Source organism: Salarias fasciatus (assembly GCF_902148845.1).
Source record: "Salarias fasciatus chromosome 7 unlocalized genomic scaffold, fSalaFa1.1 super_scaffold_4, whole genome shotgun sequence".
Lineage (NCBI taxonomy): Eukaryota > Metazoa > Chordata > Actinopteri > Blenniiformes > Blenniidae > Salarias > Salarias fasciatus.
The window spans coordinates 5,321,376-5,348,572 of NW_021941229.1; the positions used below are offsets into that span (position 1 = coordinate 5,321,376).

The following is a 27,197-nucleotide window of genomic DNA, read 5'->3' on the forward strand; positions in this document are numbered from 1 at the left end:
TTTTATATATAGCTACCATTTTTTAAATTTTCATTCAAAGTGCTCCTCAAGGCTTGCATCGGCCTTGCTGTGAATTCCCAGGATTCCAGTCTTATAGTAATTTGTCCTTTACATTTAGTTTGCAAAAAAAAAAAATGACTCTGATATCAATAAAATTAAATTTAACCTCAATTCTCCCTTTTTTAATCATGGTTTATTGCAAGAAGAACAGGAATGAAGACATTTTGTTTTAATAGCTTTACTATTTTTCATAATTGTAGGATATAAAGTATATTGGATTATTATTATAATAATGGCAGCACTCCAACCCTCCATCAGAAACAACCTCCTGTGGTTTCTCGACAGATTAAACCCTGGTTCAATGTGATATAGTAGCAAGAGGATAATATGTAAAACAGGTTGATATATTTGTGGGGAAAAATGCCAGTCCAGCTTGAATAAAACACATTTATTATTATCTGCTTATTTAAATTTTTTGTCAAATAAGCACACAGGGCAGATGGGGCATTTGTTGTTACATAATCCTAGAATAAAACACCACTTGCTGTCACCATTATTGATAAAAAAAATCGAAATATATGCAATAAAATGCACTCACAACAGCGATAAACACCAAACAGCAGCCATTACTACAACCCACACTGCTTTCAGCCGTGCAGAGTGTCCTCTGAAGGAGCGTTTTCCGTAAGTGACCCCAGGAAGCCAACTTGGAAAAGTTCCATTTGAAATACAACAAAGTATGTGACAGACACTTCTCACACTGCAGAGCACAGCACATACCTGCAGGTCCAACGTAGACCCACTGGTGCTCCATTTTGGGGGGGTTGCGTCTTCTTTGATACCGTTTGGGAGGCCTAGGAACACCAACTTAAGAAACGTTTTACTTTGGTGTGGAGTAGATTATAAATTATGAAAATGTTTTGCAAAAAAAAAAAAAAAAATGCTACCAAAAAAACCCCCAAACCCCCCGAAATCTCAACATAAAGCAAATTTTAATGAAACATTCTGATGCAAGATATAGTGAAATGTCCAAAAACCTTCTCCTTCAGCTGTTTCATTATGAATCTTTTTACAAGCTCACCCCGACAGCACGGCTTTGAGGTTTATTACTTGAAGGAAATTGCGGAAAGTGAAAAACCTCTCGAACAAATTGCATTTGAATGCTACAGACTCCAGAATCACTATGTGGAAACAAGACGCACTCTTCAAAAAGATCCGGTGCGTTTACAGTAGAGTGGATTCACTTTTTATTTGCAGACTTGAAGCATCTTTCAGTTGGGGAACTCCTGATAGAAACATTTCTTTTTCTTCCCAAACTGATTCTGCGGGAAGAAACCTGCTGCTAATAAAGTCGAATCTCAGAAACAGATCGCAGAGCCGGCCCCATTTCTTTCTCCTAACTTCATTTATTCCTCCTGCTTTGGGTTTAATTCCTCATGGAGAGCCCACAGCGCGGGACTGACGCTCTGCTGATAGATGGCAGGTGGATCGTACCACAGATGAGTTTGGCCCAGCATCCGTAGATCAGACTACACTTTTCACATGAAACGTCTTCATGTGTGTCTGTGATGTCTAACAGATAAAAAAAAAAAAGACACCATTAAAAAAACAACAACATTAACTTCAGGACTGATAAAAAGTCAACAAGGTGCCTTTGAGACATGGTTTCACTGACGCATACGTCCATCACGAACAGACGGTCAAAACCACTTGGAGGAGAACGGGATTAGGATTCTGTGAGTCTGTTAAGATGTTAAAATGGATGAGACAGGTTCTGTAAACAGATCATGAAGGAATCAATAAGTACATTCTGTATGAGAAAACAAAGCATGCCAGCAGCACGGAGGTAAGAAATACATTTCTAGAGGATGATGGGGCAGAACAATGGGAGATATAGTCAAGAGGTTGTGATCCATATCACAAATATAATGTAGAAATCATTCCCAGGTAGGTAATACTGATTGGAACTCTGACTGATTCCACAACATTTCCATGTGAAAATGCAGAACTTGTGTTGAGTTTTTGGGTGATAATAGTGCTCAGAGTGACTGAAAATACAACTTTTTCACAACACTTTCTGTGGAAATGTGGGAAAATGCAGCTTTAACAAAAAAAAAAAAACAACATACCCTGCATGTGCACTACAGCCGTAAAAAGTCCTGGTGTGTTAATTACGCTGTTTTCAGTGTTTCTGCCGTTTTCATGACGGACAGTACTTTCAAAGTGTTCCCACCTAAATGCAAAACTTTTTTCTGAAAGTTAAATACAAAAACGACACGTTTTCGATGAAAACATTGTGATATAAACGGAGCCTTATTCTGGATCAAGACGTCTTGGGTTCAGGTTGAGTCTTTTCTTTAAGTTTGTACATTACTCTAGTTCCTGTATGACTTTTCTCTCTGGTTTCTTAACAAAACATGCCGGTTGTGAATGTGCACTGTGTTGATGTTGATTATTTTGTTTCTGAAAAAGTTTCTCCTTGGTAAACGGTCGTGTATCGGACAGCATCATTTCACAAGAATCTCCCGGGTTTGAGTTTTACTTCAGCCAGTTTTCTCCTGGTATGCTGGTTTTCTTTCACTACCTTGAAAAACTCCATTTGTGAGTGTGTGACTCCCCTGTGATGGGCTGTGTAGGATGGACCCTGCATTTCCCCACAGCCAGCTGGGACCGGCTCTGGATCCGGATCCGGCTCCGGCTCCCCACAGTCAGATAACAGTACAGAGGACTGACGGTGACAGATGGAGGCCAGGTGATGTATATTAACGAAGTCGTGGTAGTGGAACCACAAATCAACACTGATTTGTTCTTTACTGTTATGTGAAAGACTGAAAATGCAAAACATGTGAGCTCTATTCAGATGAATCCCCAAAAGGCAGACAGCTCCAGCTTCCACACAGAGCAGACAGGGCGCCAGATTGTTGAAGAATTGCGGAGGCACTACAGGGTAAGTGAATTTTTTGGCAAACGGCTTCATGTTCTGGAAGAAAATCTCCCTAAATTCCCCCTCAGGCAACAATTAGTTGGTAAGAACTCACTCTCCATATTCTGTTGGGAAAGTGATGCAGCTTTAGGCCCGGGGCTGACTTCCTGAGCCAAACTGCAGAGCACTACAGCTCCTCCATGCTTTTTCAAACCCCAAGTCAACAACAACAACACCAACCTGAGAAAAACCCAAATCTAATCAGGCGCAGAAGCCAAAAATACTGGCTGGCATTGGTCGGCCGCAGCGACTCATCCCACACTGGAAATTGTTAAAATCTCCAATGAGATCAATACAAAATGGTCTTGGATGGATGTGTGATCGCAGAGAATTGGAGGTTGTATTGATTAGTCAGACGGATTTCTTGTTTTGCCCAAATATAGATCCATCCAGCGTCAATAAGATACAATTTCCCATGATAAAATTATTGTGTTTATCAGAGGCACCCATTGATGTTCCAGAGGCCGTCTTCACATCCTGAACCGCTGAGCTCTCTGTTTTCTCTGTCCGTCCTGATATTAAGCAGGTTTAGGAAGAAAAAAATTTAAACTGATGTGAGTTTCAGTTGGAACTTTGTGTGGCTGTGTAAATATTTGATCAGCGTAACCCTGAACTCAGGAAGTGGGCATGAAGCTGGAATGAGACTGAGACTAGACAGTTTAGATGTTAAAAATTCTTTTTGATTAAATTGAAATATCTCTGTTAAACAGAGATATTTCAATTTAATCAAATGTTTGGTGTGTGTTTGTGCAAACAGAGTCTGTTTGCACAAACACACACCAAACAGAACCAGACTGCTGAGATGTTTTCCAGACTCGGTTTTAAACCGTAAGCTTTAGTGTGCATCTGAAGATTCACAAATCAGCGTTCACTCTGCAACTGGAGCAGTTTTATTAAAATCCAGTCTGATTAATATGACAACAAAATGCTCAAGTGTAAACATGAAGAACATGCTGCTTGAATTTGAAAGACGTCAAAAAACATTTGAAAAAGTGTGGGGAACGAGCCTTCAGAGCGTCCTCCTGCAGCCGCTCCTGCACTTCTGCTGTTCTGCTTGACATCTGGTGACAAAATGATTGGAGCACAGTGAAAACACCCCATATTTATATGGTCAAGACTTCTCACGCCTCCTGTGCAACATTGACAGGCACTTGAAATCTGTGGTCCAAGACCGTCAAACATCCTGCAAACACTGACCCACAGTCATGTGACTCATTTTCCGTATATATGAAGCAGTCCTTGCTTCCTGATCCTTCACTGATCACCCACTGAAATACAGCTTCACTGGATCCCGATGATTTCTGAAGTGTTCATCCTTCACTTCAGCCAGAAAGACAACGTGAGATCATATCTGAAGCCGTTTCATCTCAGGCACAAAGCGATCCGAGCACAGCTGACTCCCTTCAGAGCATCGCAGCATCGTGTGCCTCTTATTGCATAAGTTAAACTGCAGGTACGGATGAGACCAGACAGCTCGAATGTAGAAGACGACAGACAGCAGAGAACAAGCAAACATGATAGAAAACTCACAGATATAAAACGCTGGATATTACATTCATATATACACACTTAAATATGAATATAGAGATATATCAATGTAATGACGTGAATCATGACTGACTTCATTATTTGTTAAAATAGAGAAAGGTGATTATTCTCTGTTTACAGCTCCACTGGCAGAAGAACTAGAGCAGAACTTATTTGGAACATCATATTAAAGTGGGGGGTTTTTCGTTCGTTTTGGCTTCACAGAACATTTCATTATCAAGCTGAACCGACAGCGTTTCTCATGTGACAGAGTCAGAAGTTCATGAGGATTTTTATGCACGTTTTAATAATCCTGCTTTGTATTTTAGTCCATTTGTTTACTGTGTTTTAAGTTGCTGCATTTTAACTAATCTTAATCAATTGATTGCTGAAAAGATGAAGGACTAGTTGAAGTTGAAGTTGTTCATGGACTGATTGAACTTTTTTAAGTTTTATTGTAATAAACTGGTAAATATTACCCTGGCTTTGATTATTTTGTCTTTTCTAACTCTCCTCACTGCTGATTTTACAGAACGTCCAGTGTTTTAGAGTCCTGGGAATCTACTGTTGATCTTTTAAATAATTGAAATGTTTTCTAATCATGTTTGTATTTCATTAAATTGTTTTTACATTATCATTGTAAGTACTGATTTCAGGCAGGTTTGGATTATTTCCAGGAACTATGTCTGATGGTCTAATTCCTTCAGCCGGGATCCTGAAACCCTTCACAGCATTTTCAGTTTCTACAGATGAAACTGAAGCAGAGTGCCGAAGTCGTCCCTCACCTTGATTCTCACAGTTCTGGGAAGAGATGAGCTGCGGTGGCGTCAGATTGAAAAGCTGCCGCCACGTCTTCCTCTAGAACCATCAGAAGACTCAGAGACAGCAGCGGCAGGGACTGACCCACCGGTTTGTGCGGGCAGATCAGATTCTTACGTTCAGCAACATCAGAAAGAAACAGAAGAAAGTTCTTGTTTTAGAGAAAAATTTGAAGCGATCTGTTCCAGGAGAAAATAACTCTTCCAGAACTCTCTGATTTAAGACTGTTGGATTTTCATGTGAGTGGAGGATCAGGTTGGGTTGTCGTAGCAGTGGAAGAAGCTTGAAGCTCTGATTCTCATAAAATGGGCTTCCTGCTGGATAAACACATTGTTCTGTCGTGGCCGTAGACTCGTCTCGTCTCAGTCGACACTTCCTGCTCGCTTCGTTTTGGACCTTGCCGAGACGCCGCATGAGCCTCCAACAACAACACTTCCTGCTGTTTGAGAACTGTGAGTCTTTGCTTTCATTACAACCATCAGGAAGCTGCTGTGCTGCAGACAGTGACGGATGGTTTACACCGCCCCCTGCAGGAAGGAGGCTGCGAGAAAATACAACAACAGAAACTACCTGCTTCAGTGTCTGACGGCTTGAAATGTTGCTTATTGTGCTCGAAATCGGGATGAATGCTGCTGCGGAGGTCTGTCATGTTCCTGAAAAATGACGGCCGATTTATTCAGAGTCACAGTGTGTCCGTTGGCCCGGCCGTCTTCGAACTACAGAGCACCACAACGCTACCGGCAGCGTCTCGTTGTGCGTTACCGGAGAAGAAACTGCATCAGTAAATGAAAGCAAGAATCTGAAAGGCTGCAGTGATGAATTATAAACACAAACAAGCTTAAGATTGGATAGAATAAGTTCGGATGCATCATTTTTTTTTCTATTCATATTAGAGATTCTCACTGAAGGCATCAAAACTGTGAATGAACACATGGAAATCATGGAGTAGACAAAAAAAAAAAAAAAAAAAAAAAAAAAAAAAAACTGAGATAAGCAGCATTTTAAAACACAACCAGAGCCCAGTTCTTCACTTTCAAAACTTTTATTGGAAATTTTCCAATAGCATGAAAAAAAGTGAAGACTGCAATAAGAGACGACTCGTTCCAAAGTGCCGAATCGCTCGTCTGTACCGCGAATGGCGGTCTGAGCGCTGCAAGACGACACAGGAGGCGAAACTCGGTTCAGATCTAAGAGGAAACTGAAGCCAGCGCTCATCATGTCGGCACGTCTTCAGTTATGCAGATGGCTTATCGACGTTGCGGCTCCGTCACCACAGAGGGGGTTCGATTGAGCCGTGAAAACATCATCGATCCACGACGCAGGGTCGTCGTCCGAGAGGCGTCCGGGGTGAAACGTTCCCGCTGTGTCACCCACAGCTCCAGCAGTTCCTGCACTATGGCTTCGATTCAGTTCTGACCACATGAATGATTACAGAAACTCTTACAAACACTGTAACTGTACATCAGATAATCCATTTATTAGCCTGTGTTTGTGGGAAATAGCAGCTCCTTCACGGTGAAAGAGCCAACCGAAGACTAAAAGTGAGAAATCAGAGTGAATTTAAACCCACTGTGACGCTAAACGAGTTTTTTTCTGTTCTTCTCTTCCCATGGAAACACAAACCCAGGAATAAAACCCAGAGAACAATCGATTCCCGTCAGAAAGCCAGATCCACATCGACAGCATTCAAATGCCGAAAATCCATTTATGTTGAATAAAGAGGGAGAATTTTCAATACCAGTCCAGGAATTATAGGTTCAATCTAACATATGCAAACTGAAGAGGAGGGTCAATTTAATGTAATGATTTCAATCTGTCACACATGGAGGACGAAATCCGCACAAATTATAAACGATAGGATCGGAGGCCATAACTAATCAAGCTTATCTTCATGTGTCATGTCTGTTTGCTTCTGTAATTGTCTGTCCAGTTTCTTATTTTGAAATGATTTTTAACTTTCATTCATAATTTTATTAAACAATTCATTGTATTGCTGTAATCAAACATACATTTTAGAATTGCATTTACCGCCACTAAGAAAAATTACCGAATGAGCTGCTCTTTCAGTTGGAGACTATAAATGAAGATTAAGCAGATATTTCACTTTCAAAGCATCCAGTTAGTTCACAGTACATGTACAGCAGCGCAGTCACATTTTAACCCATTTATTGGCACATTTTTCTAAAATTTATGTTGGATTTACATTCAATTATGGCAGTTTTGCTCCTTCATATTTGAGACGATAAACCTGATTTAATAGACCTCATTTCCACCCCGATACTCCTGCACATCACTTTCCTTTAACATCCACTCTGGTTTCTCTACAGAACTCACTCTTTCTCAAGGGAGAGATATACTGAATGTATGTCTATATTCATCTTCTGAGGCAAATCCGGAATAAATGTCATTTCTTAAGCAGCAATAATAAAAAAAAAGTTTGCAAAAATCATGAACAAGACATCTGATCTATGTAAATGTTATTGGAAATGAGCTTTTCTTTCAACGGTGCTTTAAAATCTGAACATCAAAGTCACCCAAGTCGTCTCGTCGCTGAACGATGGCAACCAAAAAGAAGTTCAGCAGTAATTAGAAACACACTGCAGGTGTGTGTGTGGGTGTGTGTGTGTGAGAACAGGCACAGCAGAGCGTTGGCAGGGGGTTGTGAACATTCAGCGACAGGGGGTCAGGTCAGGCACGGCGATGCGACAGCGACTTCCCGTCCCGACGGCGGTTTGGAGGTGAAACGGACTCGTCTCTCAGTTGATTTTGCGGCGTTGGCACCGAGGAGACGAGCGCTCCTACGCCGCTCCGCGTCAACGTCTGACAGCAAGTCGGAGATCGTCAGGCGCCGACGGATCGAAATCTTTCGAGAATGAAGTAAACGATTCAGAAAAATGCACGGCTGGGGCAAGTTGAGAAGAGGATGAATCGCCCGATGACTCGCTGCCTCCTACCTGCTCAGTGTCGGAAACGTTTCCCTGAAACACCGCCAAGACGAAGAGTGCTCATCCGTGATTTCTCTCCTCTCTGCTCCTTACGCTTCTTAACTTTACTTTTGGTTGGTCGGCTCTCGTTCCAGACATTGGGAGGATGAAAGACTTGGATACGTTGTTTTTTTATGGATAAAATCCTGTAACCGAATGAAATATGTGACTTCGTTCCTGCTTAGTTGTTTTTTTAAGGAGCAGAATGTACCTTTGTGTTGCACGGTGTGTCGGGTGTTACTTGGCAGGCGTGCTATACAAGAGGGAACTTCTGTTGGTCAAGTTCTCCACCAGAATTGAAGCGGAAACACATATGTATGTAAAGAGAGATGAGTGGGAGTTTTAATGAAAACTGCAAGTTCTGAATATTAACAAAGGAACAAGGCGTTGTAGAGAAATGATGAAATCGCAATATTTAGATCCAAATCAAACGTGGATATTGGAACAAATCCAAGAGACTGCAGTACAGTTCATTGTTCCTGATGCAGGAGATGTTGATTAAGTGATCACAAGAATGCATGAAAGACTTCAAGAAAAAAAAAAAAAAAATTATGTAACACAGAAAATTAAATAAATTAAAAAAAAAACAATGTCTACATTCATCAGTGAAAGAAGCTTTTGTTATGGCTGCGGATCACTTCGCTCCTTCAATAGCTTTATGAGCCTTTAGACTCAAACGACGACCTTTAGGAACATGAAGCGGTCCGAAAGGTGAGAATCACTGCTACATGTGCGAAGCAGAGCGTTCTGGCACGGATCGCGTTGAAGGCGAAGCCGATGCGTTGGTGGAAAAAAGAAGAAGAAAAAAAAAACAAAAAAAAACAATGAGGATCCAACCGGACGACACGACAGTGAGAAATGTTGCACTTGTGAGTTTTCCTCCTTCACGACTCGGCGAGGCACGGTCTGGAAGGCGGAGCTGCTCCCTGGAAAGTTTTCACCGGAGTCCATTCAGTATGTGAGAAAACGCCAACGTCAAGACAAAAGAACATGCGAGTCCACCGCTGGATCCATGTGAAACTTTAGCAAAATTAACATCGAAGCGTTTCAATTGGTGAATCAATTCGTGACGACAGGAGGTTCATCACCATCCCAGTCACCTGTGTCTTTTCTTCTTCATCTCCACATCAGAGACCAGCTCTGTCGCCAACCTTTTCCGTAGGAAAAAAAAAATTATTAAATAAAAAACAACAGAAAATCATCGAGACTCCTTCACTTCTCTCTTTCTTCGGCGCAGCGCAGGTCCGCTGTTGCAGCCTGGACGGCCGCTCCCAGCTCCTTTCTGCTCGTGGTTAGAACGGACGCGTCCTCGCCGTGGGCCGTCACTTGGGAGCGGAGGGCCATATGGGCAGCGGGTGAGCCTCCGTGTTGAAGACGTACTTGTCCAGGCGGAGCAGCTCCGTGTCGTCGGAGAACAGCAGGTAGAGGTATTTGAGCGTCTCGCCCAGGAAGAAGCTCTCCATCTTGTCCCGCGGCCAGGGGTTGGTGGGGTCGCGCACGTTGTTGATGGACGTGTAGCCGCCGCCGGAGACCTGCCAGAGCAGAGAGACTCAGGGACGTAGAGACAAGACGAGACACAAATCTGACCGGAAAATGTTACGATGAGAAACAATATTCTAAACAGACTCGATCGGTTTAAACGAAACGTCTGCAGGTTCAGGTCAAGGTAAAAGCTTTCTCATTTACACTGGCAGGCAGTGAGACCCAATTCTGATGTTTTTGCTCGGATCGGATCCATTTCTGAACAGTTTAAGTAGAAAAAAGAAGCATGCGTGCAGATACTCTGAGCCTGGATACTGGCCTTATTCACATGTGGAAATAAATGAGAAGTCTTCATACGTGACTGTATAAACAGACCGATCGGAGTTTCTCAACACCACATCTCAGTTTTCTCTGAGTTTATTGTAATTATATTTGCGGTTTTGCGTTTCTGTTATTGTTTGATCACCAGTGTTTTTACCCTGCTCAGACAGAAAATTAAAAAAAATATCTGATTTAGACAGCAATTCTGATCCGAGCATCAAGGTCTGACGCATTTATGAATACAAGCTTAATTAAAATGAGCTTTTTACACAATTTGCTTCCCCAAACTAAACTATATAATAACTTCCATGCAGACCTGAGTTGAACACATTAAAAGCAACGAGGCTTCACAGTGCAGGAGTCCAGACCCCACATTGTATCGTTCGTCTGTATTTGATCTCTTTTTTCTATTTTATGAATGTTACTCTTTATTGCAAATTTATTTTTGCACAGAGCAACGAGAACAAATCATTCTCAGGATTAATAAAAATGTAATCAAGTCTTTTATCAAGCAGGAATGAGAAAACCTTTTTTTTCCTCCCCACTTTGAAACCAAATTACTTCTTAGTGTTGAAACAAAAGCTGAAAGCACGAAGCTGGATAGAAAGTTGGATCTGGTCCAACTCTATTCAAATATGGGAACATCACATCGATTCCAAAACATTACACTGTATTGATCTGAACAGAAGATGGGTGTTTCTTCTTCATGGCTCTAATATCGAGCTCTCGATATCTCCGTGTGATGGACTGGAGACAAACCCTGACTTTGTGGACGAGTCAGCTACAGGCATTGTTATTCAGAAGCCACTTTAAGGCTTTAAAAGCTCTAAAAGTCTTCGAGGAATGAATAACATTTGTCCTTAACACTTGCTGAAGACAGTCTAAGGCAGGGGAGTAAAACATGAGGCTAAAACCGAGCCGGAACGCCGAGTTTTCTGACCTTGGTGTACTTATTGAAGCTCTGCAGGATGTCCCAGCCCCAGTCCCGGTACTTCGTGTCGTTGGTGAATCTGAACATGTAGAAGAGACTCTCCACGGTCTCCGGTCGCAGCAGGTTGTGTCTGTCAGCGGGCTGCAGGGGACGGGACAAGCAGACGGCAAATATTAGAACAACAACAAGAAATCCATGATGCATTGATGAGTTTCACCTTCAGCGGGATCACGAGGAGGATTCACTGAGCGCAGCAACAGGCTCAACCGCACAAGACAGACTCATTAACATCTTCATATTGCTATTTTAAAATACACACTTTGCTCTATTTAATATGATCATGATGTAAATTAAGCTCACATTCCATAAAAAGATGTCAAATACATTCACTTCAATGATTATATTTCATATTAATGTTCATTTATTCGTTGATCTTGGACGTTTCCTGGAGCTTCTGCAATGACATTTAACTCTCTGTGTACATCCGAATGACAACAACACTCAATTCAATCAACAGCTGAAAAATGCCACATCTAACATGATCAGACGAGCATTGCAAGAGTTGAACTGAGTGCAACAGAGCTGTCGTAGCAAGCTACGGCAAGATTTCTGGTGAAAATGCACAGATTTTGCATTTTTGTTTCTGAAAATGCTCACGCTTCCACAGCAGCATTTTCAAAGTGATCACACTCTGGAGACAAACATCTACTCGAGCATGTGCAGAACTATTTACCATGGGCATAATGTGCATGTGCAGCACCAGTGTTTCTGCTGAAGCTTATCAGAAAAGTTATGTTTTCGACTGTTCGCACAGCAACGGGAGTCCTTTTCAAAATGTTGCATTTTCAGTGGCTCTGAGTTCTGCTGATTTCCATTTTCACTCCAAAGTGTTGTCATGTAGACGAGGCCTGAGTTTCAAATCTTTAATTTCAGCCTGAGAAGTTTGAAATAAATTAATAATAGTTAATTATATTTTTAATCTAAATAATGTTATAAAGCGATTGTTATTTGATTAAAATCCAGGTGTTGTGCTGCAGGTGTGGCAGCTGGCCTGCTCCAGTCCTGTGAATCCAGCATCCATTTTGTCTGGACTCCAATCAGAAAACCTTGAACGGTGCGGCTGAGATAATATTTCCCTTCAGGAGAAAGTGACTCACCGCAGACACAGACATCACAGAGACCCGTCCGCCTGCCTCCTGCCTCACCTTGACGATGACGTCCTGTCCGTCCGTGGGCTGCAGGCTGAAGTGGGCGATCTCGGGGCTCAGGCCCGTCTCCATCTGCTTGTACATCTGATGGCAGGTTTCCATCAGCTGCACGGCCAGGTCCATGTGGTCCCCGGGGAGGCCGTTGTGGGCCCCGAGGGCCAGAGTCCCGGGCAGGAAGCACACCAGGTGGTCCTGACGGCGAAATGATCAGCAGACCGCGAAGTGATGAGACATCGGGAAGAGAGCCGGGGTTGATTGAACGGGCTAATGCGGAGGAAGACTGACTCAACACGAGTTAACGCGACGCCAGATTCAATGGAAGCACAGAGGCTGATTGATTTAACAAGAGAGTCATTGTCTGTGAATAACTGCCTTCAGCGGTGGGCAAATTGAATATTCTATGACTGTCAGGATCGGCTCTGCTGCGCCGAGTGCTGTACTTTCTAAAAGGGAGCTGAACTTTACCATCTTGGGGTTGAAGCGGTTGTGGGATAACTCTCCGACGAAGGTGAGCCTGCTGGGCCCGGACTGTCTCAGCAGGTGCTTCTTCACTCCCTCGATCGCCTGGATGTAGTCCTCCAGCAGACTGAGCAAAACACACACAGAGGAGGAGGGCGTCGAGTGCTCGGTTCTGAACTAAACACGCCTTTGGATTGAGAAGGGGAGAAATGACGTGGAGCTGGGATTACTTGTCTTCAACTTTGCCCCCCTGGATCCACTGCTTGAGCAGGTATTCGTAGTAGCTGTCGGCCCTGGCGCCGAGCGTGAACACGCCCTTGTGGGTGAACTGGCCGCTGTTGGTGTTGATGAACATGGGCACCAGGCCGTCGTGTTTGCCCGGCAGGTTGTGGACCTGCTTGGCCACCTCGTTCACGACCTCCTGGACACCAAGAGACACGTTCAAAACAACAGTTTACAGCAGTTTACAGTGAGTGCAGCGTCTGTCATTTCACACTTTGATGGAATCAGGCTCAGAAAAAGACGCGTCACACAGTGATGGTGTCCGGTGTCCTGACCTGGTACTGCGGGTCCTGCGTGAGGCGGCTCAGCTCTCGGAACTCCAGCTGGATGCTGGTCACTTCAGCTAGCGTGCTGTCCGTCGTCCACCGCGGCGGGTGTGCCGTCCCCTTCCCGATGTTGACGTCGGAGAAGGGGATCTTCGAGGGCGTTTTGAAGGCCGGCATCAGTCTGGACCCGAGGTCTTTCTAAGAGTGGAGAACGAAAAACTGGGTGGGAATGGGAAACACCAACTGCCAGGTCCAGAGATCAAGTAAATGGGCAATTATCTTCTAGTGCGCTTTGCATTTAAAAGTTCAAAAAGCCACACTGTGCCAATAAATAGTAATGAAAAATAGTAAAACAGTAAGTCAGTATTATCAATAAAACTGAGGATGTCTAAAGTTCCTTCTTTTGCTCAATAAACAGGAAAATGTGATGAATCATTTCCTTTTTAAGAGATATGAGGGGGAAAAAGAAAAAAAAAAGCTTTAAAGATTTAAATTTGAGTTTTAGTAAATGTTTAAATGACATTTCTAACTGTGTAGTTCTCTTGTTGGGCCACTAGTAGGTACTGTTGGTCATTTCTATAATGAAATCACACACGCAGAGAACAACTGGCAATAAACAGTAACAATGGCGAACACTTCTCTGATCAGACGAAGAAGTTGGATCGTCATTACAGCGACTGTCACTGTTAAAACTTTTGGACTGGGAAACCAAGAGGATATGGAGATGGAGCATTTTCAAAAAGTTCCACACTGGGAGCCTAAAGACTCTGAGCTACACTGCCACCGTCAGATTTCACCCTCAACATGTGAACCTCCAGAAGGAGCCGACCTCAGAGCGTGAGGAGCTCATATGGGGTCAACACAGCTTGAGGGAAGGGCAAACCCAGCCAAGTCCTCATCTCGATAAAATCTTTAATTTCCAGTGGAGCAGAGAGGTGGAGGAGAAGAGAGGAGCCGGGAGAGTTCCTGGTCAACTCACAGCCTTATCGAGGAAGAGCTGGTCTCCTGTTAGATGGTAAGTGCTCAGCAGACCTCCCAGGACTCGGATGGTTGTTTCAAACAGATTCACGTCCACGTCCTTGGTGAAGGTCAAATTCTTTTCGATCCAGGTCCTGGCTTCAACATATTCTGGGTGAAGAGAATGGAAATGAAATCATGTGAAAACAAACATAGTGGCCTGAACATTTACTGCTACAAACAGAAAACACCACAAGAACAGAAAAGCCACACTGTAGCCTTTTGCAGGTTGTATCTTTACTGACGGTGTTGTCACTGTGCAGGCATATTGAGCATTTTGCTTTTTATTTTGCATTCATGTAGTAGAGTTTTTACTGGAGCTGTTGCATTTCTGTTCTTTTTTTCAGCTCAGTTGCGACCAGAATAAATCTGTGGCACTGTGAATGAGCATCAAAACATTTGAAAAGGACACCACGGATGAGGACAAAGGTCAGGAGAGACGTGCGACACCTTCTTTCAGACCCATGATCCACATGGTGTCCAGGGCGTCGATCAGAGTCAGGCCCAGGCCGAACCATTCCCCGAAGGACTTGGAGATGGGTTTGAGCTCGTCGTGGCCCCAGGCGTGATCCTTGTAGCCTTTCCACGCGTGCCTGAAGGCCTTGCGCACCGCCTCCAGTCTGTCTGTGGCGCCGGTGGGAACTACAAACCGGAGCACGCACAGAATGAGAATCAGTGAAAAACTAAAGTGTGAAAATATTATTTTTGTTTCCATAAAGGAAACGCGTTCAACAGTCTCCATCTCATTTCATGATTACGGGAAAGAAAGGAAATATTCCAACCCACGCCTTCATGCTTTCAGCCCAGCGGGAGTTTTTTTAACCAACAAGTTAGATTTTAAATCTGAACGGCACACACTGGCTGAGCTGGCAGAGGATTCTGAAACTTTCTCAGCAAACCAGCAAAAGTACGTAAAGCTGGCGTTGTTTACTCTTCATTAACACCCCAGCCGCGGCTCACAGGTACATTTTAGAGGTTTTCAGCTGAACGCTCACCTTCGGGGGGGTTGCCGGCTGCAGCCTCTTTCACATTGGCCGAGGGCGGAGCCTCGGTGGCCTGGTCAGCTTCAATCATGGCTCCTCGCCAGCTACACAATAAAAGAAATGGAGAATAACATCTTACACATGTATCATTTAAGATGTTTTGCGTCTCTGGAATGCATTAAAAATTTACTGCGTTCATTTATTCTAAAAGAAAAGAAGTTGAAGAAAGTAATGTCACCTGACAATCTTCTTGTCTTTCTGGTCGTCCTCCTCTTCCCCTTGACCCACTGCTTCCTCCTGCTTTCTGATCGCGTCTGAAACATTCCCGTCCTTCTGCAGGCTCGGAAGGCCTCTTCTGTTGAACAGCGTCTTTTTCTGTTCAGAAGTAAAACAGCGTGAAACTATGAGGAAGACGCGAAGGCATCTCCAAAACAGCTAATGAGAATCCAGACAGTGCAGATTATATCGACACTCTGTGAAGCGTTTCAATCTCAGCCACTGCTGAGAATCGCAGAATCGTAGAAATGAAAACACTGAACCCGAGCTGATGCTGCTATGAAAGCTAGAATCAACATAAAAGTATTCTTATGGACACAGGAAGTAGCATATGGCAATATATAATGTTTACTTTTAGACTTATTATAGTTTAAATGTATTCTGTTATTTATACATGTAAAATATATCAAAAAGCCAATAGAACAGAGACAGTTGATCTTCTTTCATCGATACAGTGAGTCTGCTTAAAGAGAGATGATCTGTGAGATATGACTGACCTTCAGTTGAGGTTTTGCCAGAATGAGGATATTTGGTCCTCTGGGCTGCGTCTCAGCATCTGGACGTGGAGCCGGAGCCAGATGTGGTCCAGCCACCGGAGCCGGCGCTTTACCCGCAGCTGGACCCAATATGGGTTTTACGCCGGGAGCCAGAGCGTTCAGGTCTCCGTCGTTGACGTCCAGCCATTCGTCCCGGTACGGTGGAGCTGCAGCGGCACACAGAAGAACGGAAACTCAGCACACAAAGAAATAAGTAGCAAATACCCCAAAAAGAGTATAAAATTTTATTGTATTTAATCAATTTGATATCAACAACACATTGAGATGTAGTTACAGAGATATTCACCGCTGTGCTGCAGAAAACATTAGATTTCCTCTGCTTCAGTTGGACATCAAATGTTTTTAATGGGAGACATGTTTTTGATCAGTTCATCTCTGTTTAGACTGAATCTATGTGCCCCTATGCAAAAAAATGTGGTTTGGCAATAAGCAGTACATATTTAGATTAAAAAAAAGATATCTGCGGGATATTTTATTCTAAAAATTCAATATTGACAGAGCGATCACAGATATGCGCTAATCCATAATCACACCATCATGAACGCTGGTTTCTGAGCTGCCAACACTCTCTCCCTCGTCTTTAGCCAAGAGGACGATGTGATATATGTGATTTCCAAAACAGTCCCATCGAGTTCACAGCACGGTTTTTATTCATGTCTCTGTGGTTCAGAGCCGTTGACCCAAACCCAGAGAGGAGAGCTCTTCTTCATATCTCCATTCATCGCATTGTTAAGTTACATCTTGTTTGGTGGTGCAGTGATTTCCTACGTTGCTCTCAGCATGAAGAGTCTATTCCAGTACACAAGCATGTCTGTTAAGTCTGCTTGAAATACATTAAATTTCAACATCTGATGTCTTGTTTTTGAAAATCTGTTCAAAATTCTGTTTGAACATTGCATGTTCTGTGTACATTACAAAAGTAAAATTACCAGAAAAATTAATTTGGGAATTGGTGTTGGATTAATTACTTATGAAAAAAGAGCCAAAACTTTGGTACAAGGCAGCCAGTTCTTTAGACTGGTAAATAATGTCGTAATTTCCATTGCGGTGTCTTGAAAATGTGATTCATGGCGCTGCTTCATGGCGCTGCTGCGCCTCATTAGCCGAGCTGTCGGCGCTGTGTGGGTCAGTCCGATGACTGATCCACTCATTAAGCTCTGCTGCAGTTAAATCAGCTGTGAGGAAGTCCAGTGGTCGAGCACAACGTGGCATTTTGATCTTCTGGAGGTAATTAGACATCGTGACATGCGCCCGGCGAGGCGAGGGGGAAATTTTAAATAAGCGGCACATCGCAACATGTGGGATGAACTCCCAGCATGTAGACGGCTCCTCAGGGATTTTCACAGGTAAGATGATGTCTATTTAGGGCAGCAAATTCTTCACTTCAGGGGTGTCAAACATAAGGCCTGAGGGAAACTGTATTTTGAACCAGAAAGTTTCATTAAAATGGGATTTATGTTGTTATTGTTGTCATTTTCTGTATTAATTGTTCTATTTTTTTGTTTTGTTTTACAAGAAAAACAATTCTGTAAAGCTCAACTTTAAAAGCTATTATGGCACTATTTTATCAGTCCAGTACACATGAGATGAAATCGGGCTGCATATGGACCTCCTCCATCAGTTTGGCACCCCAGGGTTAAACTCCACTGCTACTCACAAAATAAAAGGGAAAAAAGATTTCCCCGACCTGCAGATTTCTGCGGGCTCAAAAGTTTAGTTTGCATGTTTATTTTATGCAGAAAAACTACAGGAAAGAGGTTTTCAAAATGGATTTCTGCATAAACAATGTATAAAATACAAAATTCGGTACTTTATTAGAGTGTTAGAGGAACTCTCGCTCATTAACTTTGGGCGGTGAAGCAGAGACGCGTTTGGTCCTGAAGCCAGGCTCTGTGTGTGTCTGAGCCGAGTGTTAAAATGTGCACGTTTACCTCTCCACTGCTCTGTGATGCTGGGATAGGAGAGCAGCCCTAAAATGAGCAGCAGGGCCAGCAGGAAGAGGATGAGGCTGCGCTGGAGCCGGGACAGCTGCTTCCATTTCTGTAGGCAGATTAAAAAAACAAAACAAAAAAAAAAACATGAACACACAGAAACGTGTCTGGAACCAAGTGCAATCAGAAAAGCAGCAAGCTAAGAATATCCTCCGTCTCTCAGATATCTTTTAAAAGCAGGAGATTGATGTCCCTACTTACCCTGTGTAAACTCAACATCTCCCTCCACCTCATGTAGCTGTGAGCACATCAGCGACTCGCCAATAAACCACCTCAACATGCTGAGCACGACTGTGGAGGAGGGGGAGGGAGCGAAGGAGGGACCGAGCCAGTCTCTAAGGAGGGGGATCTAACAGCCAGGCTGCTGCCGCTCTGATAGGCGCTCTAATTAACACCTGTGCAACACTCTGAAACTATTGAGCCATCGTCTCGGAGCGAGCGGGAACACACAACAGGCTCCGTCTCGGGGGGGGGGGGGGCGGAATGATTTCACTCTGCCACAGCGCTTCAAAACCAAGAGTGTCTGGACCTGCAGGGCTCCAAGGGGCGGAAAAAAAAGAACACAACAAGGCCCTGTTTACATGACAACGTTTCAAGTGAAAACGCCGTCCGTTTTACACAGAAGTCCTGAGAACGACGTCGCCTGTCGGGCTGAGTGCTGTTTGTTATGAAACTACACACACACATCGTGGAAAAGAGACATCCTGTCCACTTCATCTACCAGGCTTCAGCAGGCCTGCACGTACGCGGCGCGCATTAGGTAGGTGTTGTATTGGCTTTTGGAAAAGAAATAGCGGTGCGCACACACACACTGAGCCGGGTCCTGGATATTCTTTATCTGCACTGGGCTGGAGGCAGGAAAACTCACCCCGGTAAGATATTCAACGCTCCCACCTGATACGGACGCTTTTTCAAAAGGTTGAACGAAACCTCTGAGCAGAGAGGACGGGGCCCCGTAGCAAGGTCTTGTTATGAGTCACGGGAGGCAAAAGGTAAGCCAGCTAAAAAAAGACCATGATTTGCAGGGAGCCGTTTTCTCAGGAACCGCACGTCGGCCTGCAGCTCGACGAGGTGCGGCGACAGGTTGACAGGAGGTGATGGAAGGAATGTCCCCTTGACACGCTGCCGGAACAAAAACTTGGTGATCCACTGATGAAGTTGGTTCTTTAGCTTTTCACACTTAAGAAGAGAAAAATGTTTTTTATGAGGCCACGACAAAAGTAATCACTATAACATGAAGGTAAAAGAGGTATTCAGGAAGTGATTACGGAACTAAAAGAACATTTTTAGTAAAAAATTAAGTAAATCTGTTGGTGAAACCACATATATGACTTTCTAAAGGGTCACATTTACACTGGCTAGAATTGATCATGTCTGATCTAACGGCCAGTGCTAAGAGCACCAACACAAAGTAATGGAAATCAATCAACGTTGAGTGTCTTCCTAACAGGGACTGGATCCCCATCCCATCCAGTATCGGGATCGGGGCAGATATGGACGTAATTAATAGATCTGACTGACTACACCGATCCAAATCCATCCCACAGTGGTGTGAGCAGTTGGCAAACCCAGCATGTCGCTGGTCTGGAGATATTTTACTCTCGAAACACTGAAAAGTAAAACAGCAACTTGTAATGTGTGTCAAAATGTGGAAATAATGTGTTTTACAATAATACTAATTTAATCAAGCATCTGCAGAGGTTTCGTATGAAAAGAAGAACAGGAGGAGTTTGTGCTGCTCGAGGCTAAGAAGCCTGAAAGCAGCAGACGCTCACGGAGGCATTTCAGAGGCTGCTGATCTATTAATCTGATTTGTTTCAATCTTTTACCTCTGTGCTTGTGTTAAGTAATCATAAGCGACACACTCTCGATGTGCGCATAAGACAAAAGAGAACAAAGTGAAGAGGAGTGGAAAACAGAGAGAAGAAAAGACACCCAGTTCAACAAAACAAGATGTTGTGATAATAACCAGAAGTTCCAGTTCTACACGTCAATGTTGTAAATATTCTAACAGAAATCAGAAGACCTGAAGAAAGCTTGAACGTAACACTGAACTGCACGTAAACGTGTCCGATCGCGTCAGAAATGATCCATCATACCAGCAATCAAGCACTGCTGTGCCCGTTCCTCTTGTTCCTTTATGTTATTTGTGTCACAGTGATCAGGTGACGCGCTCTGAATGCAAGGTGAGGTGTACTGTACTGTACTCCACCCACCCACACACACACACACACACACACACACACACACACACACCAGGAGAGCCTTTAAAGCAGTGAAAGTTTTGATGCCAACAAAACTGAAGTATTTCCACATTAACACTATGAGAAGGCAGGAGAACCAGTTAGAAAACCTTTGAATAACAAAAAAGAAAGATGTGAAGTATAAAAAAAAAAAAGATGTGTGTGCCAAAGTACATGTGTAAAACCTATCAAGACTTCAGAAATGATACTTGAAGGGCCCCAAATGGAAATGTGCAGGGATGTGGAAGTGAGGAAAATGAGATTAAAAAGTGAAAGCAAGGAAAACTAGATTAAAGAAGATGTTGGGGGCAGAGGAAAGCATGAGAGGGAGCAGAAAGCGTTTTATCTCTGATCAGACATGTAATGTAGTCGTGGGGCTTTTATCCGAGAGGTTTGAAGAGAGCGGAAGACGTCGGAGGGATCAGTCACGGAAACAGACACTTTTCATAATGGAAGAAATAATCAATCCCATTCAGGAACACATCCGAGCTGCTTCATCCAGGCCTCAACCGATCGAACGAGAGACCCATCAAACGGTTCTTCACCGATGCCGCGTGACCACGCATTAAATGAGTTCTTGGAAATTATGGTTTAGTCAAACTTTCATGAGGTTTGTAGGTTTTTAAGGCATTTGGTAAACGTATGCACAAATTCAGTGTATCACTAACCTGGGAATCAAAAAGGCTGCTTGAACTAAGACCCAGTTTCAACTCTCAGAACTACATGGAAAGCACTACTTGACAATCACTGCAATAGAAATTTAACTTTGTCGTCTGTCCACACAAATGTCTGTGTACACCTATTGTTAAAGCTCGAGTCCGGAGTTTCAGTTCGTTTCCAATTAATGCATCATTTTATAACAAAGCTTAAATGTGTTATTCTGGTCCGATACTACAATATAATATTAGCATAAAGCAATATAAAAATGTATTTATGAGCCCCGCCTTCGTCTCATAGACCCCCATGTTATCCGAAAAAGTGCCGGTCAGCTTCAGCCAATAGATTTCGAGCTTCCGCTTTGTCATGCTATCAATCAACGTGTGCACGCAGCCAGAGAGCACGGCCGCTCGCCCAGGCAGAGGAGAGTTAGCTACGCAGCAGCCGCCCCGCTTACCTTGGATTTATCCATGGTCTGCTGAACATCCACCGTAAACAGCTGAACGTGTCGGATGCTGTAGGACTCGGAGGCTCTCATTTTCAGCCCACAGGTAATGAGCGCGCACAATTAAAGGGGCGTGGCTTGGTTGCTCACTAAAGTAGAGGGAGGGCGGAACCTGGAGACGTTGAATTAAAAAAAACTCTCATTCTTTCAAAACTCCGGACACGAGCTTTAATGTTTATAGCTAATCATACTGACTACATCCTTTTATTCTGTCTTTTACATGTAAACAGACATTGTTTTCAAAACACTGTCGAGTGAACGCAAAACTTTTCTGAAACTAAAACGCAAAAACAATGGGGCACGTGCACTATACTCCAACAAATCAAGCAAAGGCCGTTGCTCAATATTGACATTACCAGCACAAACAGGCTCTTCACACACTCCAAAATGTCAGATTCAAAAGATCAAGGTCCTGTTTGAGAAAACAGATGAGTGCGACAATGAACTCTGAGCAGACAAACTCAGAAAAGAGGGAAAGAAATGAGATGTTGTCATTCTCGAACGGTTAATTTGTTAAATCGGCCCAAATCATCTTGGGCTTTGTTCAGTTCTTGCACGATATAACAAAGCCGTCACCAGAGGAGGTCCAACACAATGATTCACCATGACAACCACGGCAAGAATTAAATATTCATCTTCATCACACCACTAGTTAGCGTGGGCACATTTTCAGAAAAAAAAAAAAATCAACTGAAGCCATCCATGAAAGGCAAAGCAACCCAGAGAGGAATGCCAACCAGTTCAAATCCAGCAGAAATAAAGGAAATGTAATATGGAGGATTGTATTGTGACTTGTTACTCTTTGACCCACAGCAACTAAAAAGTGCGATCAAGTAAACAAATAGATGTAAATAATGTAAACAAATCAAGCACATAAGGAAACCTCTTCATAAAAGTCCCCTTTGGCTAACACTATGGCAGTTCATTTTCCCACATTATTTGAGCATAATCATTTAATTTAAAAAAACTGCCGTTTGCAAATACCAATAGTAGAAAAAGTATCCTCCACACATGGCACACATAGTCCTCATCCAACAATGGCAAAATTCAAATCAGTTCAATAGGTCAGTGACGTCCACTGTCTGATACCTGATTCAGAGTCAGGACAAAGAATATAGACGAGCTCCCATTGCGAAAGAAACTCTGAGAAGAGCCTTCCGGTGGATACAATCTCAGTGTTTATACAAGCTAACTTTCTGAAACAGAAGGCTAAGTTTCCCCTCACCTCAGGGTGAAATCACTCGGATTTCTCACCAAAACTGACTGAAATGTTACTAAAGACGACCCAGTTTAATGTGAATTTGTCACACAGAACCGCCCACAGCTAAAATCTGTGTGTTGCCTTTCACCAAGGACTCCTTTTCCTGCTGCGTTGTCAAAATCAGATAAAATAATTTATCCTTTTATGTTAAAAAGTCCTATTTTTGTTAGAATGAATGTGTCCATGAGCACTAAGATGTAATGCTTTAGTGTATCAGGAACCAGAGACGACGTTCACAGCTGGAAAATCATGCTGGCTGCCTTGTGAGCGCACTCACCCTCCAGCAGGACTGTCTCCGGTGTTTGCCGTTGTTGTAGGCGTGACAGTGCGGGTCACTGAGCGTCAAAGAGATGAAATCCTTTCTGGAAGGTGGATACATCCTCTTATCGAGGCAGGCAGGTGTCGGTCATAGAACCTGGAGTCAAGAAAAAAAAACTGCTTATAGATGTTTGATTTATAAGGAGCAAAGGACTGAAACAATCAATCCATACACACTTTTTTTCCCTTTTAAAAAAAAGAAATCAAAAGCTGCGAAAACTCGTCAACACTTGAAGGCACACCACGTTTCAGTGAAGAAGAATACACCATACATACAGAGAAGCCATGCAGACTGTATCATGGAGTCCTACTCATACTTGGCTGACAAAAAATGAAAAATGTATTTCAGTCTGAATTATGTAGAAGCTCTCGTTCTGTTGCTTTCTGTTGGACTCTCCTGGTCCGTCACCGTGCTCTCAGTGTCATGAGCCCCACGAGGAAAAGGAGACTAATGAAAGCACTTTTTGACGAATTACTGCACACTGTGAGGGTACCTGCAGCATAAAGACTTGCACTGTTGCCCTCTGCTCTTTCATTATGCGACATCCGCTGCCTTGATAAAAACGTCTGACACTGTGATTATTAAAGGAAAACAGCCAGCACACCATTTGTTTTGTTGTTTTGCACACACTTCATGGATAATCCCTTAGTGCATTTCATAAATAAAGCATCAGTGTAGGGAATATTCATTATTTGCTTTTTTAATATGTATTAATCACCATTCACTTCAGCACCACAAACGACCTTAATAACCTAAAAGAGAACATTCTCTGTCTCTAACTGGGCCGTTGCATGACAGATGGCTTAATTCAGTGTTTCCAAACATTTTCCTTTACATATACCTCAAATGAGATTTTCGAATCACAGTTCTCGGATTTGCAAAATATCACAGAGAAGCTACATCACAAGAAGGAGCGTCTCCCAGGTTTTTTCGGGACTCAAATAGTTTTCCTTTGACCAGCGTGACGGTATTGAAATAAGCTATATTGCACAACTGAAAACAAAATTTCGATCAAGTAGACAAACCTTATGGACACAAACATGGGAGAGTGTTCGCTAAGGGGCAGTTTGTTGGGGTAAGAGTGGCCTAGAGGCTCGAGAAGTGAATTTGGGAGCATAAATGTGCCGTGTAGGTTTGAATCCCACCGCAGACAGGTCACCACTGTGGGTCCCTAAGCATGACCCCTGACCCTGCATCCTAAAAATACAGTGGCGGACCGTGCATTTCACATTAAGGCCTTCAGAACAGATCCGCCTGAACCAATCCACCTCTCAATAACTATTTTGTCTACAAAAAAAAAATCCTATTATGCATATATGCACATAAAGAGTTGTTGCACAGCAGATAGATACTTGTGCAGCCAGAATAAATGCCTTTGCTTAAGTACACAAGTCTCCTACTACATCTGTGCACATACAATGAGCATCAACAACTTAATAAAACAGCAATATTATTCAGGAAAAGAGGAACATTTTGCTCACCAAAATCCCGATTATTTGAAAACAAAATAAATCCACCTTTCCTTCCTCAAAAAGAGTTCAACTGCTCTGTCATATAGATTATCTGTGCGTTTCAGTTCCATAAAGCCAGGGCTGAAAGTCCAGCTTGCCCTGTGGTATTTCTGGCTTAAGTTTTATTTCTCTTCAGGTCTTCTTCTTCTTCTTTGGAATAATTGAGGTAGGCAACCAACAACTTAGGTGCATACCGCCCCCTACTGTATCTCTTGGTGAATGTAAATCAGAGGGCCTGGATATGCTGTTGTTAGAAGCTAGAAGGCGCTGAGTCGCCAACTCGAAATCTGATTGGTTGAAGCAACTGTCTGATTGGTTGAAGCAACTGTCTGATTGGTTGAAGCAACTGTCTGATTGGTTGAAGCAACGTCTGTTTGACGCTTCACTTTACTTCACTGCGCCATCAGGAACGGATAGCGAAGGCCTCGGGCAGATTTCTTTAACCCGAGCAACAGATGATGCCTGAAATCTGATTGGTTAAATGATTTAATATGAAAAAAACATGTCTGGAAGCAGCGCAACCACGGGGAAACTATGAAAGGAACTGGAACATACCGTTTGGAATCATTTATTAATTATTTATGGGCATAATATAATTTACATCAGTCTGTAATTCAGATAATTTTTAGGCCAGCAGAGAAGGCTTTGCAGGCCCTGACGGCCCACCACTGTAAAAATAGGATGGGTAAATACAGAAAAGGGAATTACCAAAAGGGTATTAATAAAGTACTTTTTTAACTCTTCTTAGCTTAATTTTAGTGATAAAACACACTAACATTGATCAGACAGTTACAACAACAAACACGTAGGTGAATACAGAAGCAAAATTACAGTAAAGCTTATGTATGTAATTTTAAAACTTAATAAGGAGATTTACTTTCGGAATAAGATGCATACTTATCCCAGTGAAACCTGGATGATCTTGAACAAGGGGACCGGTGCAGCATAAACTCTAATCTAGATCCATAATTTAGAATAATCCTCAATGACAGAAGCAAAACATAAAAGATGGCACTTGGGATCGTAGCACATATTCAGCACTAAAAAACGTGACATGAGCAAAACTAAATATGATATAATTACAACATATTGAAAGATTCAGCTGGTCACTACAGAAGTTTTAAAGGTGAAGTTGAACGATTTACAGGTAAATTTGAACCAAGCAGAGCTACTACACAGCAGGCTATCAGAGGTAAACAGGCTGTCCGCAGACAGATATTCCTGACATGTCATTTAAAGCCACATAGAAGCAGAAGTCACAGACTGGGTGAGGCTGCCAGCTGTCGTTTCCTCACCTTTGTACCTGCTCGTTTTCCTCCCAGAGACTCTTCTTCCTCCTCCACTCCCACACAGCTGCTCAGCTAGCCGCCGCGGGCTAGCCGCCGCGGGCTAACGCGGCTCTCCGGCTCCTCGCCGGATGAACCGTGTCGCCTTCCGGCTGTCAGACGAGCTCAGGCGGGGCACAGGCGTCCGTCCGACCGCCACACGGCCCGAACCGCCGCCGCATGGAGCTGACAACACATCAAAACGAACAGAGACGAGGCTAAAGATGAGGGACGGAAGACCACAGGGAGACGACGCGGAAACGACGTGACGCTGTGTGTCATGTGACGTCAGCACGTGCTCCGGCGGACGTAACTTCAACCCTAAATCACCTTGATAATAATAATAATAATAATAATAATAATAATAATAATAATAATATAAAAATAAATCTAAAAATAAATAATGTTAAATATTAACATGTGCAGGGAAAAAGCAGCAAATGGTGACTGGAATAGGAAAAGAGAATGAAGGTTGAATCAAATTAGCCTTTATTTATAAAGAAACGTTCATGCATAAAAGCAACACAACGTGCTTTTCAGCATTTAAAAGAAGAAAACATTACAAAAAAAAAATTGTCCCTCCCCTCCCGCAATATATACACACCGCACACACAGGCACACAAACGCACACTCACGAAGTTAATGTAGAAAAATAAAAAACACAATTTACAAGAGGAATATTGTACAGAGTCTTACAACACCGGATCTCCCATGACTCTGTACTACACTGTGGTGGTGTGAGTCTGTTGCTGGAGGTGCTCCTACTGTTGTTGGGTTGTTGGGTTTTCTCTGTAAAAGTGTCTAGAAATGACAATATTGTAATTGGAGCTATATAAATCAAGCTGAACCGAACTACTGCTGATCAGGTCATCAAGGAGTGTCTGAGAGACATTTTTCAGGATGGACCTCAGTTAGAACCAGATCCTCCGTGGTGTTGGCCTCTCTCAGCCTGCTGCCCCAGCATGTTGGTTCATAGAGGCGAGAGATTTCCACGAAACACTCAAAGAACCCCCTCAGCATAGTGTGACAGATGTTGAAGGACCTCAATAAATGGCCTTTCTTGTAAATAGTTTTGGTCTTCTTCACCTAGTTTATGATCAGTGTGTACCATCAGGTACTGATGCTCCTCCACAGTGTTCAGACTGGGCCCTTGGATGAATACGGAGGACACAGACACCCTGTTCTTCTTCAGGTCCACCACCAGCTTTTTGGTCTTTGTCACATTGAGTGGCAGATGGTTCTAAGTTATCCACAGTCGTCCTGTACTAAGTCTCATCACTCCTACTGATA

The 27,197-nt window shown here is 43.0% G+C and overlaps 1 protein-coding gene across 3 annotated transcripts; it reads right to left on the minus strand.

The window, feature by feature from the left end:
• Positions 1–6,372: 6,372 nt before the first annotated feature.
• On the minus strand, positions 6,373–26,166 carry man1b1a (mannosidase, alpha, class 1B, member 1a). 3 transcript variants are annotated; one of them, XM_030084705.1, is made up of 14 exons: positions 25,878–26,166; positions 23,030–23,167; positions 18,027–18,135; positions 16,036–16,241; positions 15,501–15,637; positions 15,275–15,366; positions 14,730–14,921; positions 14,242–14,390; positions 13,272–13,460; positions 12,945–13,135; positions 12,721–12,841; positions 12,253–12,447; positions 11,057–11,188; positions 6,373–9,845 (listed from the first exon to the last, which is right to left on the minus strand). In XM_030084705.1, exons 2-14 carry the CDS (start codon positions 23,129–23,131, stop codon positions 9,636–9,638), a joined length of 2,025 nt encoding a protein of 674 aa, XP_029940565.1. In that variant the 5' UTR covers positions 23,132–23,167; positions 25,878–26,166; the 3' UTR covers positions 6,373–9,635. The 3 variants fall into 3 exon arrangements, with proteins under 3 accessions (XP_029940565.1, XP_029940567.1, XP_029940566.1); XM_030084707.1 differs by lacking the exon at positions 25,878–26,166 and adding an exon at positions 25,480–25,571; XM_030084706.1 differs by lacking the exon at positions 25,878–26,166 and adding an exon at positions 24,553–24,608.
• Between the last annotated feature and the right edge of the window lie 1,031 nt (positions 26,167–27,197).

What these genes read in the sequence shown, in the direction of transcription:
- man1b1a (XM_030084705.1), bottom strand. Translation starts at nt 23,131, where the DNA reads ATGTATCCACCTTCCAGAAAGGATTTCATCTCTTTGACGCTCAGTGAC. An exon ending in AAAGACAAGAAGATTGTCAG is followed by an intron (nt 15,367 to 15,500) that starts GTGACATTACTT and finishes TTTATTGTGTAG; the next exon opens with CTGGCGAGGAGCCATGATTG. An exon ending in AGCCGGCAACCCCCCCGAAG is followed by an intron (nt 14,922 to 15,274) that starts GTGAGCGTTCAG and finishes TCCGGTTTGTAG; the next exon opens with TTCCCACCGGCGCCACAGAC.